The sequence below is a fragment of the Schistocerca cancellata genome, chromosome 3 (assembly GCF_023864275.1).
Source record: "Schistocerca cancellata isolate TAMUIC-IGC-003103 chromosome 3, iqSchCanc2.1, whole genome shotgun sequence".
In the NCBI taxonomy this organism is placed as follows: domain Eukaryota; kingdom Metazoa; phylum Arthropoda; class Insecta; order Orthoptera; family Acrididae; genus Schistocerca; species Schistocerca cancellata.
Genome location: NC_064628.1, coordinates 683955695 through 683975930, shown reverse-complemented (window position 1 = coordinate 683975930; position 20236 = coordinate 683955695). Strand labels below are relative to the sequence as shown.

Sequence of the window (20236 nt, the reverse complement as noted above, 5' to 3'; positions counted from 1 at the left end):
GCCTGTGGTTCTGTCAGTGTGATCATGTGATGTATCTGACCCCAGGAATGTGTCAATAAAGTTTCCCCTTCCTGGGACAATGAATTCACGGTGTTCTTATTTCAATTTCCAGGAGTGTATAAGAACGTAGGCTTCCGCGGCCGCTGTCATCGTGATTAAAATTCTTCTGGGTATTATGCCGCGTCATTGCTAACAACAATAATAAACTAAAACCGACGTTTCCTTCCTTCCTCAGGGCACGACTGGTTTTGCATGGGGATAGGTGCTTCTATTTATTATAGACTATCGATGTCTGACGTCACTGTTGTAAAACTTTTAATTGGTACCGATTAGTGTGCGTTGGTTTCCGGTACACTTTGTGTCCCAGTTTACCTTCGGCAGCTCTGTATACCTCCACATCCAGAAATGTTCCAAATGTGTGAATTTTATATTTTTGTGCAGGCTAGTTAAGTGCTGGAGGAAGTTTCCCAATTCCGCTTCACCTTGAGGCCAGGCGTCAGTGAACGGCTAAGCAACGTCCTCCGCCGACGAAGCTTCAAACCGATTTTTCGAAGCAGTCACAGGATCCAAGAAATGATAGGTTCCGCCAAGGATGTAGTCAACAATCTTAACACTGCAGGTGTTAACGAACTACGGTGTGAGTACGGAGCTACCTACATAGGACAAACAGGGAGATCTGTCAGCTTACGAGTAGCAGAACACGAACGCTATGTACGATTACAGCAACATAATAAATCGGCGATAGCGGAACACCACCGTGTCTGTGGACAACCTATCAGGTTCCAGGAAGCCCGAGTACTGGCGAAACAATCGTGGAAGCGAGAACGCAGAATACGAGAGGCGATCTAAATTATTAAGCAGCCTGACAACATCAACAGAGAAGATGGTTACAGACTCCCCTGTCCACAGCTCGTAGTCGTGCGGTAGCGTTCTCGCTTCCCACGCCCGGGTTCCCGGGTTCGATTTCCGGCGGGGTCAGGGATTTTCTCTGCCTCGTGATGACTAGGTGTTGTGTGCTGACCTTAGGTTAGTTAGGTCTAAGTAGTTCTAAGTTCTATGGGACTGATGACCATAGATGTTAAGTCCCATAGTGCTCAGAGCCATTTGAACCATTTTCTGAACAGACTCCCGGCTGCCGGCCATCCCAGTCCAACGGGCCGCGAGCGGTCGCGGGGCAGAAGCTACACGGGACACGGACGTATCTGCACAAACAGCTGTAGAGCAACTGTCAGTCCACTTCCGCGCACACCAGGAGGAAAACTTGCCGACCAGAAGCCGAACGCTGATTGGCGGACAGCTACCAATCGTTGACGACATGGACATCCACGAATAGTCTCTTTCCTTCCATCTTCCCTTATGTCATGACTAGCCAATCATATTAGAGGGCCAATTAAAAGTTTTACAACAGTGACGTCAGACATCGATAGTCTGTAATAAATAGAGCACCTATCTCCATGCAAAACCAGTCGTGCCCTGAGGAAGGAAGGAAACGTCGGTTTTAGTTTATTATTGTTGTTAGCAATGACACGGCATAATACCCAGAAGAATTTTAATCACTATACCGTCATTTGATCGACGTACAGACTTCCGTATGGAGAACATACTTATAGACACCTTTGGCGTAGAGAAGAAACTGAAAGAGTTGAAAACAAATAAGTCGCTAGGTCTGGATGGAATCCCAATTGAGTTGCGGCGTTGGCCTCTTACTTGTATTTGTCACGAATCTTCTGCCCAGCGCAAGGTCTCAAGCGACTGGGGAAAAGAGCAGGTGACTCCTGTATATGAGAAGGGTAAAAGAATGTATCCGCACAATTACAGGTCAACATCGGTTTGCCGCACAATTCTTGAATGTATTCTCAATTCGAATATAAAAAATTGTGACGGAAGAGCTTCTTTCCAGAAATTAGAGCGGATTTAGATAGGATCACTCGCGCGAAACTCAGATTGTTCTATTCTCACATGATATTCCACGAACAATGGACGAAGGGCAACAGGCAGATCCCATATTCCTAGATTACCGGAAGGCGTTTGACACGGTGCCCCACTGCAAGCTGTTGAAGAAGGTACGAACATACAGAATAGGTTTCCAGATATGTTTGTGGATAGAAGACTTTTTCTCTAAAAGAGACCGGTACGTTGTCCTCGACGACGAGTGTTCATCATAATGATCTGACGAACAGGGTGAGCAGCAATCTGGGGTTGTTTGCTGATGATGCTCGACGGGAAAGTGTCGCCGTTTTGTCACTGTAGTAGGATAAAAGATCACATAGAGAAAATGTTTAGGTGATGTAATGGATATCAACTTGCTGTAAATGTAGAAAAATGTAAATTAATGGCGATGAGTATGAAAAAGAATCCCGTGATTCTGGAATACAGCCTTAGCATTCTACTACTTGGCACGGTCACGTCGATTAAATATCTGGGCGTAACGTTGCGAAGTGATATGAAATCTGAGCACGTAAGGACGATAGTGGGAAAGGCGAATGGTCGACTACGGTTTACTGGAAAAATTTGAGGAAAGTGTGGTTTATTTGTGAAGGAGACAGCCTATAGGACGCTAGTGCGACCTATTCTCGAGTACTGATCGAGTATTTACGATCCCCACCAGGTCTTTTGCCCAGCGCAATGGTCTCGAGCGACTGGCCAAAAGAGCAGGTGATTCCTGTATATCGAAGCACTTCCGAGGCTCTACATTTGTTGCCGGTACATCCGATCAGCAGACGATTATTACCAAGATTTCTTCGCGAACTCAAGCGGAATTCACTGGAGGGAAGATGACGTCCTTTTCGGGGAACACTATCGCGAAAATTCTAAGAACTGACATTTGAAGCTGATGGCAGAAAGATTCTACCGCAGACAAAGTACATTTCGCGCAAGGACACGAAAATAAGAGACATTAGCGCGCGAGTGGAGGAATATGCTTGTAGATAGTCGTTTTTCCACCGCTGTATCTGAGTGTGTAACAGGAAAGGAAATGATCAGTAGCGCTACATGGTACCATCCACCACGCATCATCCGAAGGCTTGCGGAGTACGTATGTAGATGTAGAATTTTCCGGTACATCTGTCTTCTGGAAATCACAACTATTACCTTAAACGGGAAGGTAACACTTGGCAGCTGCTGATCCACATTCGCTGGATGTTTGCAATTAGCCTCCGAGTAACGAGAGGTAGTATTGTTCCATAAGGTCTCGCGTAGGCTTCCTTGCGAACTCCGTCGAGAACGGGTTAACTTTGTTGTGTTCGACGTTTCCAGGACACTTGTATCGGAGCCTGGCCTTCTGGCTTGCCAGGGACGTGGCACGATATGCACTCTTTCCACTATTTCACTTGCGACTGTTTTCCAACGAGGTACACTGATGAGCCGTAACATATGACCACTACCCACCGCGACGTTAGATGCCGCCTGGTGATGTTGCGGGCACGTGATACTGTAACGAAAGTATGTAAGAGTACAAGAAACGGAAGTGTGATCATCCTACCGAAAACATGGGCTGCAAATGCGACTTTGACCGGGGATTGATTAGTATTACGCAAAGCCTGTGAACGAGTATCTCGGAAACGGCGATGCTGGCCGAATGTTCACGTGCTACTGTCGTGAACACGTACAGGAAGAAATAGGGCAGTGAAGTTACCACTAGGCGCTAAATGGGTGGACGTCCACGACTCTTCACAGAAAGGAGGGTTCGCAGGTTGTCTGCTCTGTAAAGTACGACAGATAGTTAACTGTGGCATCTGCCGAAAGAGCACAATGCTGGTGCACGCACAAATGTTTTGGAGGACACCGTTCATCGTACATTGTAGAAAATGGAGCTACGCAGCAGACCACCCGTATGTGTTCGCATGCTGACCCAACGACATCGTCAATTAGGGCTGCAGTGGGCACGGGACCATCGGAATTCGACCGTCCATCAATGGAGACATGTCGGCTCGCTACACTAGGTCGACAGTCGTCTCCACGAACGCCGTCATCGAGGTGAGCGGCAGCTCGAAACGTGCAGCGCGTCACGGATGCATGCTAGTGGGAACCGCATTATGCTATGGCAGACATTCTCCTGCGTTTGCATGGGACCTGCGGTAGTAATCGAAGACACGCTGACACCTACGAACCATCTGCATCCCTTCATGGTTGATGTCTTTCCCGAAGACGATGTCATCTTTCAGCAGTATAACTGTCTCTGTCTTGGAGCCAGAACCGTGCTACAGTAGATTCAGGAGCATTATAGTGAACTCACGTTGATGTCTCGTCGACCAAATTCGCCTGGTGTAAATGTTATGGAACCCATCTGGGTCGCTATCTGGTGCCATCACTGCGTACGAAAATGAGCGGCACGTTATTTACAAAAATTACATGACCTGTGCGTCGACGTCTAACGGCATACTGCTCCACAGACCTACGGACAAACTGTCGGATCTCTGATAAGCAGAATTAGTGAAGTACCTCGCTCCAAACACGGACAAACAAGCTATTAAGCAGGTGGTCATAATGTTTTGGTTCATCAGTGTATTCCACTTGCGGCCAAGGGAGCAGGTTTCCCACCTTCTCTTATAACTGTAGAGTTACTAGTGTGGATCTTACTAAATGAGCTATCTCAATGAGTGTAAGTATTTTTTTTTCCTTTATTGTATTCCAATGCCCCATCTGGGATGGGCTGGCAGCAGCATATGCACTGCTCTTCCGCCGAAAGACAGAAATTATACAAAAGAAGACATTTAAAATAACAGAAAGGAGAAAATAAGGCGTACATAGACATAAAATGGTGAACAATACGGAAGAGAACAGACAGAAAGAAGGGCAACTGCATACTGTAAAAAAGTAGTGCACACAAATAAACCACACACTGGGACAATTAAAGAACACAGGGCCAAGTACGACCAGATCATAAAAGGATTGATACATGACATAGCACATAACAGTCACTGACAGTAATGCTATGTACAAGTCCAGCACCCAATTAAAATCACAGCTCTTTATGCACAGGAGGACAACGCCAAACACAGCACTGATGTAGCAAACTGATGACGATGAGCGAACAGAGAATCTGCCAGGGGTATGGAGACGAGGGAGAAGGGAAGAAGGGAGGGATGGGAGGAGAGGGGGGGAGACGGGCGGGGGGCGCGCCGAAAAGGGCTGGGGAGGAGAGAAGGATGTGGAAAGGAAATAGTCGAGGAGGGGTGAAGGGATGCAGGGGGGGGGAAGGAGAAAAATCCGCACTGGGAGAAGGAGGGTAGAGGAAAAGGGGGTCACTGGGGAAGGGGGAACAAGGCCATATTACAGTTGGAAAGAAGGGGAGATGTCACGGCAAAGTTCAACATCTGGGAGGGGTAGGTGTTTGAAATTGCCCTGATGAAGGAGATGGAGGGTGTGGAGGTGGACAGAGGGAGGAATACAGCGATAGAGGCGCGGCAATTGGTGGGGGGGGGGTGGAGAGGAAGGAGGCAATCAGGGGGTAGTGGGGATCAAGCCTGCGGACAATGAAAAGGATGCGGAGATGTTAGAGGAAAAGGAAGAGGTGGGGGAAGGGGATGAGGTCATACAGGAATCGTGTGGGGGAAGGAAGGCAGATATGGAAGGCAAGGTAGAGCACGTGGCGTTCTAGGATTTGGAGGGCCTTATAAAAGGGGGGGGGCAGAGATCCAGGCAACGCTGGCATAACAGAGGATAGGAGAGATGAGGGATTTGTAGGTGTGGAGGATGGTGGAAGGTGCAATCTCCATGTCTGGCCAGACAGGAGTTTCAGGAGGCGGAGGCAGGAACAGGCTTCCTGCTGGATGGTCAGGAGATGAGGGGTCCACGTGAAGTGATGGTCGAGGGTGAGGCCAAGGAACCTCAGGGTAGGGGTGGGGTGGATGGGACGATCATAAATGGTGAGGTAAAAATCATGGAGACGGAAGGAGCAGATGGTACAGCCTAAGAGGATTGCCTGGGTTTTGGAGATTAAGGAACCACTGGCTACACCAAGTGGTGAACTGGTCAAGGTGGGTTTGGAGGGTGCGTTGGGACCATTGAAGTGTAGGACAGAGCCAGGAAGGCGGCGTCATCAGCATATTGGAGGAGGTGGACAGGAGGGGGTAGCTCAGACATATCGTTGGTGTACAGGAGATGAGGAGAGGGGAGAGGACGGAGGCCCTGGGGACGCCAGCAGTGGGATGAAAGATACGGGAGTTGCTGTCGTGGAGGGTGACACAGAGAGTGTAAATAGACTACATGGTTGCTCATGAATGCGTATTCCAGTTTCCATGTGCGAGTATTACTTGGTTTACTGGAGAGATGGCACGGTATGTATTGGCAGGGTGTTGAGCTCACCTTCCACGGTGAAGACGCAGGCGGAGTAGAGGAAGGCGTCGCTGGGGACAGAGGCGGCGCGCCGTGCTCTGAAGGCGAGGGCGGCTGCCAGGGAGACTGCGGACAGCAGCAGCGCGCCTGCCAGCGCCGCCCACAGCCGGCCAGACAGCGGCTGCACGAACACCCGCCACTCGGGCCGCCGAGACACCTGCTCGCGGCGCACGAACAGCGTCTGCCTGCATCACGCCGTGGTCACACCTCGATAATGTGTTTTTTCCTCATTCGTTGTTGGCAACGGCCTTGCCGCAATGGTTACACCGGTTCCCGTGAGATCACCGAAGTTAAGCGCTGTCGGGCGTGGTCGGCGCTTGGATGGGTGACCATCCAGGCTGCCATGTGCTGTTGCCATTTTTCGGGGTACACTCAGCCTCGTGATGCCAATTGAGGAGTTACTCGAGCGATTAGTAGCGGCTTCGGTCAAGAATACCATCACAACGACCGGGAGAGCGGTGTGCTGACCCCACGTCCCTCTTATCCGCATCCTCCACGGAGGATGACACGGCGGTCGGATGGTCCCGTTAGGCCACTAGTGACCTGACGACGGAGTGCCTCATTCGCTGTTGTTGTTGAAGTCATCTATCCAAAGTCTCGTGATACATTTTTTTGTTCCCTTTTTTCCCGCGCTACATTTGGTCTATTACAGTACTCCCCCCCCCCCCACCCCCTCCCGTTTAAAAAGTATTGGGTGAGCCTCACAAGGAGATCGCGTTTACTCGTCATCACTAATTTCATCCAGATTTATGATACGTACAGCGCTTAGATAGAAATGAAAGTGAGAGAAGCGAGAGTTTCAGATGGCCAGGCGTTTGGTTAAAAACAGCGTTTTTGGCGCAGGTCGGGAGAGGCGAGAGCCATCCGTGCTGGCCTAGCTTCCAGGCAGCGGTTGGCGCAGCGGAAAGATTACAGAACTGTAATCGCAGAAATTTGGATTCGTGTCCGTACGTGGACATTTTTTCGGTACTTTCACTACAGATAAATCGAAAGAATGCTCAATACGCTTTATAAATTAATATTTTCATAAAAAGCCTGAAAAGAAAAGGCAAAGAAAGATACGGAATTGAAATAATTTCCGTGAAGGAACTGTAAGGCGTGTATGAGTGCTTCGTATGTAAAATTAAATACTATTATTGTTTTACAGTTGATTATCCATCGTAAAACAGGGCAAACAGTAATTTTCTCGGCACCTTGCACACGCTATAATCGTCACATATTTACAGTCACGTGCTTGTTTTACCGAGCGTGTTAGTGCAGTGCTTAGCACACTGGACTCGCATTCCGGAGGACGACGCTATAAACCCCCGTCCGGCCATCCTGATGTAGGTTTTTCGTAATTTCCCTAAATAGCTTCAGGCAAATAGCGAATTGGTTCCTTTGAAAGGGCACGGCCGACTTCCTTCCCCATCCTTCGCTAATCCGATGGCACCGATGACCTCGCTGTTTGGTCGCCACATGTAAACCAACCAACCAACGTGGTTGTTTTAAGGTTCCTGTAGGAAGACAGACTTGCTTTACATTCATTAGATTCTCTCACAATGCAGCACTTCACTCAGCAGAATGTAGAACTGGTCTACAATGGAATGTATTTTGATGCAGTCATCTCAGGACGTGATTTCTTTTTCTCTCTCGGCGTGATAAGAGTAGTTTTGAAGGTTTTTGGTCAAATCCTCTCCCTGCGAAAAGAAATAGACATCCCAGGATTGTACTAGCGGAGGGCGTCTAGGAGGGAATCTTTTTAATACTTTACGATGACATTTTACCTTCATCTTGAAGGTAAAATACACTACTGGCCATTAAAACTGCTACACCAAGAAGAAATGTAGGTGGTAAACCGGTATCAATTGGACAAATGTATTATACTAGAACTGACATGTGATTACATTTTCACGCAATTTGGGTGCATAGATCCTGAGAAATCAGTACCCACAACAACCACCTCTGGCCGTAATAACGGCATTCGCCTGGGCATTGAGTTAAACAGAGCTTGGATGGCGTGCACAGGTACAGCTGCCCATGCACCTTCAACACGATACCACGGTTCATGAAGAGTAGTGACTGACGTCTTGTGACGAGCCAGTTGCTCGGCCACCATTGACCAGACGTTTTCAGTTGGTGAGAGATCTGGAGAATGTGCTGGCCAGGGCAGCAGTCGAACATTTTCTGTATACAGAAAGGCCCGTACAGGACCTGCAACATGCGGTCGTGCATTATCCTGCTGAAATGTAGGGTTTCGTAGGGTTCGAATGAAGGGTAGAGCCACGAATCGTAACACATCTGAAATGTAACGTCCACCGTTCAAAGTGCCGTCAATGCGAACAAGAGGTGACCGAGACGTGTAACCAATGGCACCCCATACCATCACGCCGGGTGATACACCTGTATGGCGATGACGAATACACGCTTCCAATGTGCGTTTACCGCGATGTCGCCAAACACGGATACGACCATTATGATGATTTAATAAGAGCGATAAAAGAAGATACGATGGAGTAAGTAGCTGATGTCCCTCCACCTGTGCAGCCCAGGGAGGAGGTGTCGAAGTGTGCCCTCGAGCCCAACACCCCTATACATTACTTGCTAAAGTATGATCATATGCTAATCTCCTTAATACTTGAATCTACGTGGTATCTGTATACTATGTGATACAGGGTTACTCTTGATGCGTGTTGTATATGCTATGCGTTGCGCCTCATCGTGTATTTTATTATATATGCACTGTCGTTCTAACTTATGCTCTGAACTAATAATCTGTCATTACAGTTAGTGGTTTAACTTGGTGCCCAATATAGTAACTGGGTACTAGCGTATTATAACATAAATCTCTTTTGTTCGTTTGGTGTTTGTTCCTATATTTGGATTTTTTTTTTTTTACATGTTCTTCTCTGTGTGCTGTCTCCTCGATGTTAGAGTGGACCCGTGTATTGCTGTCCTCATCTGAACGAAACCAATCGACTGCTGCGATGTCTGTATGTCGCATTGTAAGGTGGCAGAATGAGTGAAGGTCAATTTCGCACCTTACATAAGAGTTTTATACATCGTAACGGGAAGGTGAATGTGACACTTAACATACTTCGGCAGATTTGCCTATAAGTATGTAATGCAAAAGGGATGACATTCAATCGACGGTATTAACACACCACTCCTATATAATGCATGTCAATGAGCTGAAGGTGAAAGAAGTAGCGAGAGGAAACGGTTTGTGTGGAAGTCAGTGCGGGCAGATGCAGAGGCTGCACCCCAGGAGATACTTCGGAAAGCTCTTAAGGGGGGCATCCCACGGCAGGGGTCAGCGACTGGACAGGTGACGCATACTACAGAGTGAGTAATGGGTCACCAGAAGTAGGACAGAAAGAAGCTTTAGAAAACTGAGTTTCAGAATTCCACATGGATATGAACAAAACCAGTGATGCAGTTGATCATGCAAACAGCGAATGGTACACATCTGAGTGGGCATGAAATGTTCGATTGGCGGAAACGAACTATGAAAAAGTCCCAAGATTTCGGCGCAGTTCAATGGTAGGGCCCTTGCGATTAGTAGAGAGTTTCCACAAAATAAGAGGAATGCCCCTATTGGCTGAAAAAACCGTGATGTGGATAACTAAAGAATCCAGCTGGGGAGAGAGTAGGGCTACGAGAAAGACAAGAGCGAAATTTTCTTGGACTCTTCTCTGAACTGGGGTCAAGTGCAGAACAGGGCGCAAAACGCTCTGTACGACGCAGAGGAGAAATTTGAGTGGTCACTGCATTCACGGCGGCTGACATTCAGCTAGATATTAGCTGTAGCATCATTGAGCTCCCACTGTGGAGAAACGAACCAGCCAGTTAGTTAATTGTCCTTGCAAGGACTGAGAGGGCATTTTAATATGCACCCTGCTCCAGCCATGAAAGTGCATATCGCCATATTCCAAGACTAGGGATGAGTGCATGTTTTCTCGCATCTCGAGAAACATAGGGAGAATTTCTGCTGAAAAAGTCAGCAAAGGCTTAGTTAGATTTATAGGGATTTCAGTGGGCGAGAGCAGCCACGCAGACGACAGCTCATCTCAGCTCAGGTAAATACCGCGAGCAGAGGCGTAAACTTGTTGGTTCACCAGCTTGCGTCCACTGTAAACTCGAGCAACCTTGGGTAATCTTTTGCTCAACTTGTCACAAAACTAACCATCCTCCGTAGACTTGATTGTCATCCTAAATAGTTCCGAACTTTAAACGAGATTTATCGTAGTACCGGCCAATATGATGTAGTCGTAAGAATAATTTTTTAAGCAAACTTCTAGTTAAAATTTCCCATTGTTGTGTTTAGGATTATTTCACTTTCTGAGGACGAGATGCGTTTGTTTGGCAACTGTCATAACACTGTCACATTGTAAACTGTGTAAATGCGTGTATTTCTGTGATAAGTTTGCAACATTAAACCAAAGTTATTCACAGCTTACGCAGTTGTTGTTGATCAGTCACGAACCTTACACCATTCATTTATAGATGGTGTGTTTTGTCTTGCAGATACGGTCTGTTAGTTCATTTATGTGTCCCCATCTGCGTGAGTGTGTGTTGTACAGTTTCTGTTGTGATCCTGTTACGTTTCGTCATATGTGTGTGTGAGTATCACTCACAGTACAGCACGATATGTTCGGGAGATCTATGTTCACCGCATTGGCAGTTATCGACCGCAGGGAGCGAGATGCGCTGTTAAGTATGTGGGACAGGAGACACGACCAGCCCGGAAATGAACTGTGCAACGGCCAGGATTGGATTGATTCATTCATAACTGTCCTGAGATGTTCGGGAAAAAAGGTTTACATGCTCCGGTCTTTATCACTTTGGTTCCAGCTTGGGAAAAAACGTTTGATAACTCTTCCGAAATGGACCATCTTTCCGGAGAGGAGATTGGGAAGAGACTACGGCGAAAGGAACACAACAGAACACGTATTATGCAAATGTCTTCTAGTCGAAGGACTGCTTGATGGGCTTTAAGAAGTAAGACTGGTTATGATACTGTGTGAAAGAGAACTCTCATATATTAAATACTGTAGCTGATGCTGTCTCAAGAGGAGTAAAACTTAACTACAGTCAACAGACACCAATGCGGAGGCGACCAAGCCTGCATACCACCCTACGCAACGAGAATGAAGCCTGATGCAACTACGACCAAGTGGTCCAGTGAAGGTGGGTGGCCACGAGCTTAGAAGACCCAAAGAATCAGTAAAATATGAGTAATGCAATCTGATCTGTCGCCATGCTATCTGGAGGTACCAAAACATTGCTGGACCCGACAGGGTGGCTGACTTGGCACGGAAGATAGGGAAGTAGATACATCTTGTTATTAGTAAATTATATATATATACAGTATATATATGTGTGTGTGTATGTGTGTGTGTGTGTGTGTGTGTGTGTGTGTGTGTGTGTTTCAGACACAGTGAAGAGAAATAGATGAGCTACACAATGCAATATGTTATTCCAGTGTTCTGTGAGAGTCAGTGACCACTATATTATCATAATATAATCTTGATAAAAGTATTAGTGATAGTAGTGGTAGTAGTAGTTGCTCAAGAAAGTAAAGGTAGTAGTGGTGGGAATAAGGACTTTCTTTGCAATTGTAATAGCTATATTATTTGTTATTGTAGTAAGAGTATGTACTGTTGTACACTCATGTTCATAAAAAACAGAACACCTTGAACAACTGAAAACAGGACGTTCATATTGACAGGGCATGTTCTTATGTTCTGCAGAAATGATTAGCATTTCAGTCACCTCGGTTCAGCATGTGTATGGTTGCCTAGTAGGCACAGGATCTGCCATGGGCCCTGATAACATCGCATGCGTTATGGCGAATGGCGTCCTGTGATATAACCACCCTTGCTGCATTCATCTGGTCGCAAAGTTCATCTGTGATCGTTGGCACTGGGTCACAGCACTGCACCTCTTGTTTCACTATATCCCACACATTTTCGATTGCGGACGAGTCCGGTGATATGGCGGGGCAGGGAAAAAGGCTGAATTCCTGTGACACCAAGAAGGGACATGTTCATTCAGAACCATGAATTGGCGTTGGGGTGTTGTGTAGAAAGAGTATGGCTGCAGGTCGCAGGATGTCATTCACATAGGTCACACTGGCCACAGTGCCCTAGGCACACACCAACTGTTCAAAAATGGCTCTGAGCACTATGGGACTTAACTTCTGAGGTCATCAGTCCCCTAGAACTTAGAACTACTTAAACTTAACTAACCTAAGGACATCATACGCATCCATGTCCGAGGCAGGATTCGAACCTGCGACCGTACCGGTCGCGCGGTTCCAGACTGTAGCGCCTAGAACCGCTCGGCCACTCCGGCCGGCATACACCAACTGTGGTTTGTGGTTGAAAACAACAGCACCCCATACCATAAGGCCTTGAGTTGGCGCCGTACGTCTCGTGTGAATGCAGTCACTGTGATACCGTTCCCCCTGTCTGCGGCGAACCAAAATGCGGCTGTTGTTGTGGTCGCCAGTCCTGAGACGGGTTTGATGCAGCTCTCCATGCTACTCTATCCTGTGCAAGCTTCTTCATCTCCCAGTACCTACTGCAGCATACATCCTTTTGAATCTGCTTAATGTATTCATCTCTTGGTCTCCCTCTACGATTTTTACCCTCCAGGCTGCTCTCCAACACTAAATTGGTGATCCCTCGATGCCTCAGAACATGTCCTACCAACCGATCCCTTCTTCTAATCAAGTTGTGCCACAAACTCCTCTTCTCCCCAATTCTGTTAAAATGCGGCCTAATCCAGATTCTGTTTGTTTCAAAATGCGGCTGTCATTTTGAGACAAACAGAATCTGGATTAGGCCGAAAACACTATCTGATGCCATTCCTGTCCCCAGTAACGTCGTTCCATACACCATTGCCATCTAGAATGTTTCTGCATATTCGTCAGAGGCTGGCGTAGAGGTGTATGAGGTGCTACACCGTTCCAACGTTGCGCCAGAGCCGGGGAGAACGCAGATCTGTCCTGCAATGCTATTCGGATGCGGATGACATGTCAATCTTCTCAGAGGGTGCTCTGGGTGGTGCGACCTAACCCATCTCGTCGTGTTCTACAGTCTTCTGTGAAGCATTCTACACAGGCCCGTTGTACTGTGAAAGGTGGCTACACTGAGCCACAGCGCCAGAGATCGCGCCAGAGAGTATTGTTCCGCCGCCTCCACTGGCAGTGATTATTGAGAAGTAGCGTTCGCAATAACAGCAATTTCCGAAATGGATGCATCACATTCTCTCAAAAATGGTTCAAATGGCTCTAAGCACCATGGGACTTAACATCTGAGGTCATCAGTCCCCTAGACTAAGAACTAGTTAACCCAAACTAACGTGAGGACATCACACACATCCATTCCAGAGGCAGGATTCGACCCAGCGACCGTAGCAGCAGCGCAGTTCCGGACTGAAGCGCCTAGAACCGCTCGGTCACAGCGGCCGGAATCACATTCTCTCATGCCTATAATGCCTTCTCTTTCACTCCACTGATTTGACGGTACGGTACGCGCATACGTCTACGAGGTATCCTGCACGGCTGACGAAGTCACACTTCGGTTTATAGCGACAAAGAGAGCCGCAGGTGCATTTTACCGGTAGGTGGTGTTGCGCCGCGATATCGATGTTGATTTTCAACCTACGGGCCGACATGGTTCAAATGCTAATAATTTCTGTACATGTCCTGTGAACAGAAACGTCCTATCTCTAGTCGTTCAACGTATTTTGTTTCTTCTGAACATGAGTGTAACAATAATAATAGCAGTAAATCTAAAGATAACTGTAAAATTAGTCAAGTCAGCTGAAATAACGAGAACCTATGGCTCTCTTTCTGTCACAGTAAAGTGACACCTAGGGTGCAAAGAGATCCCATAGGTGAATTACTTGTACAGTAGCATTTACTGATAGAGCAATAGTATTAGAAATAAATAAAGATAAGAAAAAATTGTAATATAGACATTCTAAACTTAATTCAGTGTTAGTAACAGACCAAAAATGTGAGAAAGTAAAATATATTATATTTAAAATACACAAAGATGTAATTTTGTACCTAACGGTCCATTGCTGTTACCAAGAAAGTGGACTATGATAAATAAATAAATTCCGAAGAGTCGTTTGATGCAGGTTACTACGGTATGGGTGCAACTTTCACGTGTGCTTTATTAATGGGTACAATGTCTTTTTATATAGTGTACCTTCACAATGCAATGTCTATCAGGCATGAGATCATGTCTCAAGGACATCGTATTGTGAGAGACATTGTAACCACCAATGATACATCCATACCTCGACGGTCAAAAATGACGATGCAGGATTTGTCTCCCTGTGAGGGATTCAGGAACCGTGTGAGCGCAAGGGTTGTGATTCCATGACATATGAAGGTTTGGATGGGACCTGGAGCCATGCTCGGATTGCGGAAAAGGTTAAGGGGAGCGCTCGTAGCAAGTGGGAAATCAGGTCTCGAGTCACAACCTGGCAAAAATTTCATGTTTCACAAACACTGACTTAATGCAAGAGCCTCTTCATGTTGTCATGCGAAGTCTGAGTCCTTTGACGAGAAGAGGATTATGACCTCACACATTTATTGAGCACACAATATAAAATGCATGCTCATACAAACAGCTCTAGTTCATTACAAATACTATAGCTTTTGTATACCTCTACCTATAATAACAGAATATAAACTAATTAGAATTCAAGATAGTGTTAATGTAAGAACGGAAGTAAATCAGCAGTTCATCTGAAGTTTTGCTACTGTTTTGAATTTAAATATAAAGTTCGTGGTCATACAAACACCTGCATTTCATTGCAAATATTATAACTGTGTATTATTTTCTTCCTGGGAATTCATGTTAATGCCAATCTTAATTACAGTATTTCCTCATAAATTAATCGTATTATGCGTTATATACACTACTGACCACTAAAATTACTACATCACGAAGATGACGTGCTACATACGCGAAATTTAACCGACAGGAACAAGATGCTGTGATATGCAAAGGATTAGCTTTTCAGAGCATTCACACAAGGTTGACGCCGGTGGCGACACCTACAACGTGCTGACATGAGGAAGTATCCAACCGATTTCTTTGATAAAGGTCGAATTGTAGCCTATCTCGATTGCGGATTATCGTATCGCGACATTGCTGCTCGCGTTGGTTGAGATCCAATGACTGTTAGCAGAATATGGAATCGGTGGGTTCAAGAGGGTAATACGGAAGGCCGTGCTGGATTCCAACGGCCTCGTATCACTAGCAGTCGAGATGACAGGCGTCTTATCCGCATGGATGTAACGGATCGTGCAGCCACGTCTCGATCCCTGAGTCAACAGATGGGGACGTTTGCAAGACAACAACCATCTGCACCAACAGTTCGACGACGTTTGCAGCAGCATGGACTATCATCTCGGAGACCATGGCTGCGGTTCCCCTTGACGCTGCATCACAGACAGGAGCGCCCGCGACCGTCTACTCAACGACGAACCTGGGTGCAGGAATGGCAAAACGTCATTTATTCGGACGAATGCAGGTTCTGTTTACAGCATCATGATGGTCGCATCCGTGTTTGGCGACATCGCGGTGAACGCACATTGGAAGTGTGTATTCGTCATCGCCATACTGGCGTATCACCCGGTGTGATGGTATGGGGTGCCATTGGTTACACGTCTCGGTCACCTCCTGTTCGCATTGACGGCACTTTGAACAGTGGACGTTACCGGTCACCTCTTGTTCGCATTGACGGCACTTTGAACAGTGGACGTTACATTTCAGATATGTTACGACCCGTGGCTCTACCCTTCATTCGAACCCTGCGAAACCCTACATTTCAGCAGGATAATGCACGGCCGCATGTTGCAGGTCCAGTACGGGCCTTTCTGGATACAGAAAATGTTCGACTGCTGCCCTGGCCAGCACATTCTCCAGATCTGTCACCAATTGAAAACGTCTGGTCAATGGTGGCCGAGCAACTGCTCGTCACAATACGCCAGTCACTACTTTTGATAAACTGTGGTATCGTGTTGAAGCTGCATGAGCAGCTGTACCTGTACACGCCATCCAAGCTCTGTTTGACTCAATGCCCAGGCGTATCAAGGCCGTTATTACGGCCAGAGGTGGTTGTTCTGGGTACTGATTTCTCAGGATCTATGCACCCAAATTGCGTGAAAATGTAATCACATGTCAGTTCTAGTATAATATATTTGTCCAATGAATACCCGTTTATCATCTGCATTTCTTCTTGGTGTAGCAGTTTTTATGGCCCGTAGTGTAAATGGTTAATTCTGGCAAAAATTTTGCTAATACGTTGTTGCTGTTAATACACTGTTTGCAGTACAACAAGCTACCTGTCGGCGTAGAGCGGCATGATGTAGTGCATGACGCGCGACCGCTCCACCATGAAGGTGAGCAGCTCGACGGCCAGGTCGGCGTCGCCCGTCTGCAGCAGACCCACCAGGCCGCCCCACCTGCCGCCCACCTCGCGCCCGAAGCCCCCGTCAGCCGGCACCCGCAACTCGTACCTGCAACGCCCCAGCATCCTCCTCACACAATCTGGCAGACACTTGGCAACACAGTGCTGACAGTGCCGACGCAGGCCGAAGACAGTTCCAGTTTCTCTCTCTCTCTCTCTCTCTCTCTCTCTCTCTCTATCTCTATCGCTATCTCTGTCTCTCTCTCTCTCTCTCTCTCTCTCTCTCTCTCTCTCTGTGTGTGTGTGTGTGTGTGTGTGTGTGTGTGTGTGTGTGTGTGTGTGTGTGTGTGTGTGTGTGTGGGTGTGTGTGGGTGTGTGTGTGTGTGTGTGTGTGGATGGGTTTGAGTGTGTGTGTGTGTGTGTGTGTGTGTGTGTGTGTGTGTGTGTGTGTGTGTGTGAGTGTGGGTGGGTGTCTGTGTGTGGATGTGTGTGTGTCTGTGTCTGTCTGTGTGGGTGGGTGGGTGGGTGGGTGGTTGGGTGGGCTGGTGCGTGTGCTTGTATTTCGGTTTAGGGGCGGTCAACGTCCAGGTTATCAGTGCCCATAAGAAGATTACTAGAAACGAATGTTTTTAAAACGTAGAGAATGTGATGAAGAAAGTAAAATGCAGTCTTATAAGGAGAGGTGCCCACTGGTGGTTTCGAGTTTTTGATGTATGTTAAGATCCTGGGAAGCACACCCTGCACCCCACTCAATCCGTCAGGTCTACATTTTCAAGTAATCGACGAAAAAAATCCGGGATTTTACGTGACGCTCAAAAAGAAGGTAATTTCGTAAACTGGTTGTATGGTGTAATGGACAGGGTCGGACTTCCATCTGGTGAAGGCTGTTGGTTCAAATCACGTCAGGTGCTCTAAATTTTTAATTTTTTAGTCTTTATCGAAATAGCTTTCACCACAAGTTTTCATCAGTTAACGGCTTTAAATGTAATTCTTTGTTTCCATTGCTTTGTCACCTCATTTCAATCATTGCATGAATTCTTTCGTTTTTTCTCATTTTTATATAATTCTTTTTCCACTGGAAACTTTTGTGAATGTGAATATAATTATATTTATCTACTACAATGTTTACATATTTGAAAATGCCGATCTATCTATTAAAAAACAGAAGACGAAATAATACACTCCTGGAAATGGAAAAAAGAACACATTGACACCGGTGTGTCAGACCCACCATACTTGCTCCGGACACTGCGAGAGGGCTGTACAAGCAGTGATCACACGCACGGCACAGCGGACACACCAGGAACCGCGGTGTTGGCCGTCGAATGGCGCTAGCTGCGCAGCATTTGTGCACCGCCGCCGTCAGTGTCAGCCAGTTTGCCGTGGCATACGGAGCTGCATCGCAGTCTTTAACACTGGTAGCATGCCGCGACAGCGTGGACGTGAACCGTATGTGCAGTTGACGGACTTTGAGCGAGGGCGTATAGTGGGCATGCGGGAGGCCGGGTGGACGTACCGCCGAATTGCTCAACACGTGGGGCGTGAGGTCTCCACAGTACATCGATGTTGTCGCCAGTGGTCGGCGGAAGGTGCACGTGCCCGTCGACCTGGGACCGGACCGCAGCGACGCACGGATGCACGCCAAGACCGTAGGATCCTACGCAGTGCCGTAGGGGACCGCACCGCCACTTCCCAGCAAATTAGGGACACTGTTGCTCCTGGGGTATCGGCGAGGACCATTCGCAACCGTCTCCATGAAGCTGGGCTACGGTCCCGCACACCGTTAGGCCGTCTTCCGCTCACGCCCCAACATCGTGCAGCCCGCCTCCAGTGGTGTCGCGACAGGTGTGAATGGAGGGACGAATGGAGACGTGTCGTCTTCAGCGATGAGAGTCGCTTCTGCCTTGGTTGCAATGATGGTCGTATGCGTGTTTGGCGCCGTGCAGGTGAGCGCCACAATCAGGACTGCATACGACCGAGGCACACAGGGCCAACACCCGGCATCATGGTGTGGGGAGCGATCTCCTACACTGGCCGTACACCACTGGTGATCGTCGAGGGGACACTGAATAGTGCACGGTACATCCAAACCGTCATCGAACCCATCGTTCTACCATTCCTAGACCGGCAAGGGAACTTGCTGTTCCAACAGGACAATGCACGTCCGCATGTATCCCGTGCCACCCAACGTGCTCTAGAAGGTGTAAGTCAACTACCCTGGCCAGCAAGATCTCCGGATCTGTCCCCCATTGAGCATGTTTGGGACTGGATGAAGCGTCGTCTCACGCGGTCTGCACGTCCAGCACGAACGCTGGTCCAACTGAGGCGCCAGGTGGAAATTGCATGGCAAGCCGTTCCACAGGACTACATCCAGCATCTCTACGATCGTCTCCATGGGAGAATAGCAGCCTGCATTGCTGCGAAAGGTGGATATACACTGTACTAGTGCCGACATTGTGTATGCTCTGTTGCCTGTGTCTATGTGCCTGTGGTTCTGTCAGTGTGATCATGTGATGTATCTGACTCCAGGAATGTGTCAATAAAGTTTCCCCTTCCTGGGACAATGAATTCACGGTGTTCTTATTTCAATTTCCAGGAGTGTATATTTATATTGACTATTTAATGGTGTCAAAAATGTAGTTTTCGTTGCAAAACGTGCGTTTTCTTATTCTAATCGTCGCACAGTCACTTAAAATATAGCCTAAAATCCTGTTGCACTGTGGACAGAATAACGCAGATGATTTAGATGAAAGAAGGGGTTATAAGTATATCAAAATTCATGCAAAATGAGGAAATGAAATTATGAATGCAATAACATGGACGAAAAACTCGGTGATAAAACTGTACAAATTAAATCGAAATTAATAATAACCTTAATTAAAGTCATGAACAAAGATTTCACTAGGAAGAAGATGATATAAATAAAAATGACAGCAAATGAAGAAGTAGATATGACGATTAATAGGATGTCATAAGGGAACAGAAGTAAAAATTTACATTTAAACCTATTAACTGAATAAAGTTAAAGATCAAGAAACTTCGACAAAAATTTACAAAAAAAGGAAGGGTCAACATGTCACTGCTTTTAAACACTACTAAGCGTTTTGCAAAATTCACAAATTCTTTTTTCGTCAATAACTCACAGACAAGGGCCCAGCAGGGTGAATGACTGCAGGGTTTGACGGCTGGGATCTTCGTCTAGATCACTGTGTAGATGATGGTTACGAAAACTCGATCGGACTACTGGGGAGCTCTCCCTGTCAGATAAAATCGTACTCTCTGCACAATGGAACTAGCTCGCACCCTGTAATCAACATCCAATACATACTACAAGCCTAAGTGTACAGTGTACGTCCCGCTAAAACTCATAAAAGAGTCCCTGTACGTTCAAGGGAGTTATGTAGCTCAGTAGCCCTCTATCCCCCCATGAAGAAGGTTTCCTTCTTTTACCTGAAGGGCGTGATTTTGAACATATAAGGCC

General features: G+C 47.0%; 1 protein-coding gene and 1 pseudogene across 1 annotated transcript in view; one reads left to right on the top strand and one right to left on the bottom strand.

Annotated features, from left to right (window-relative positions):
- LOC126176509 (glutamate receptor ionotropic, kainate glr-3-like) overlaps nt 1–20236 on the bottom strand; it is a 131280-nt gene that overhangs the window by 74821 nt on the left and 36223 nt on the right. Inside the window, exons 4-5 of the mRNA XM_049923665.1 lie at nt 16691–16864; nt 6307–6521 (exon numbers count right to left, since the gene is read on the bottom strand). Of these exons, the coding sequence (XP_049779622.1) occupies nt 6307–6521; nt 16691–16864 (389 nt within the window). The remainder of the gene's footprint in view (nt 1–6306; nt 6522–16690; nt 16865–20236) is intronic.
- On the top strand, nt 6576–6693 carry LOC126177800 (5S ribosomal RNA; annotated as a pseudogene).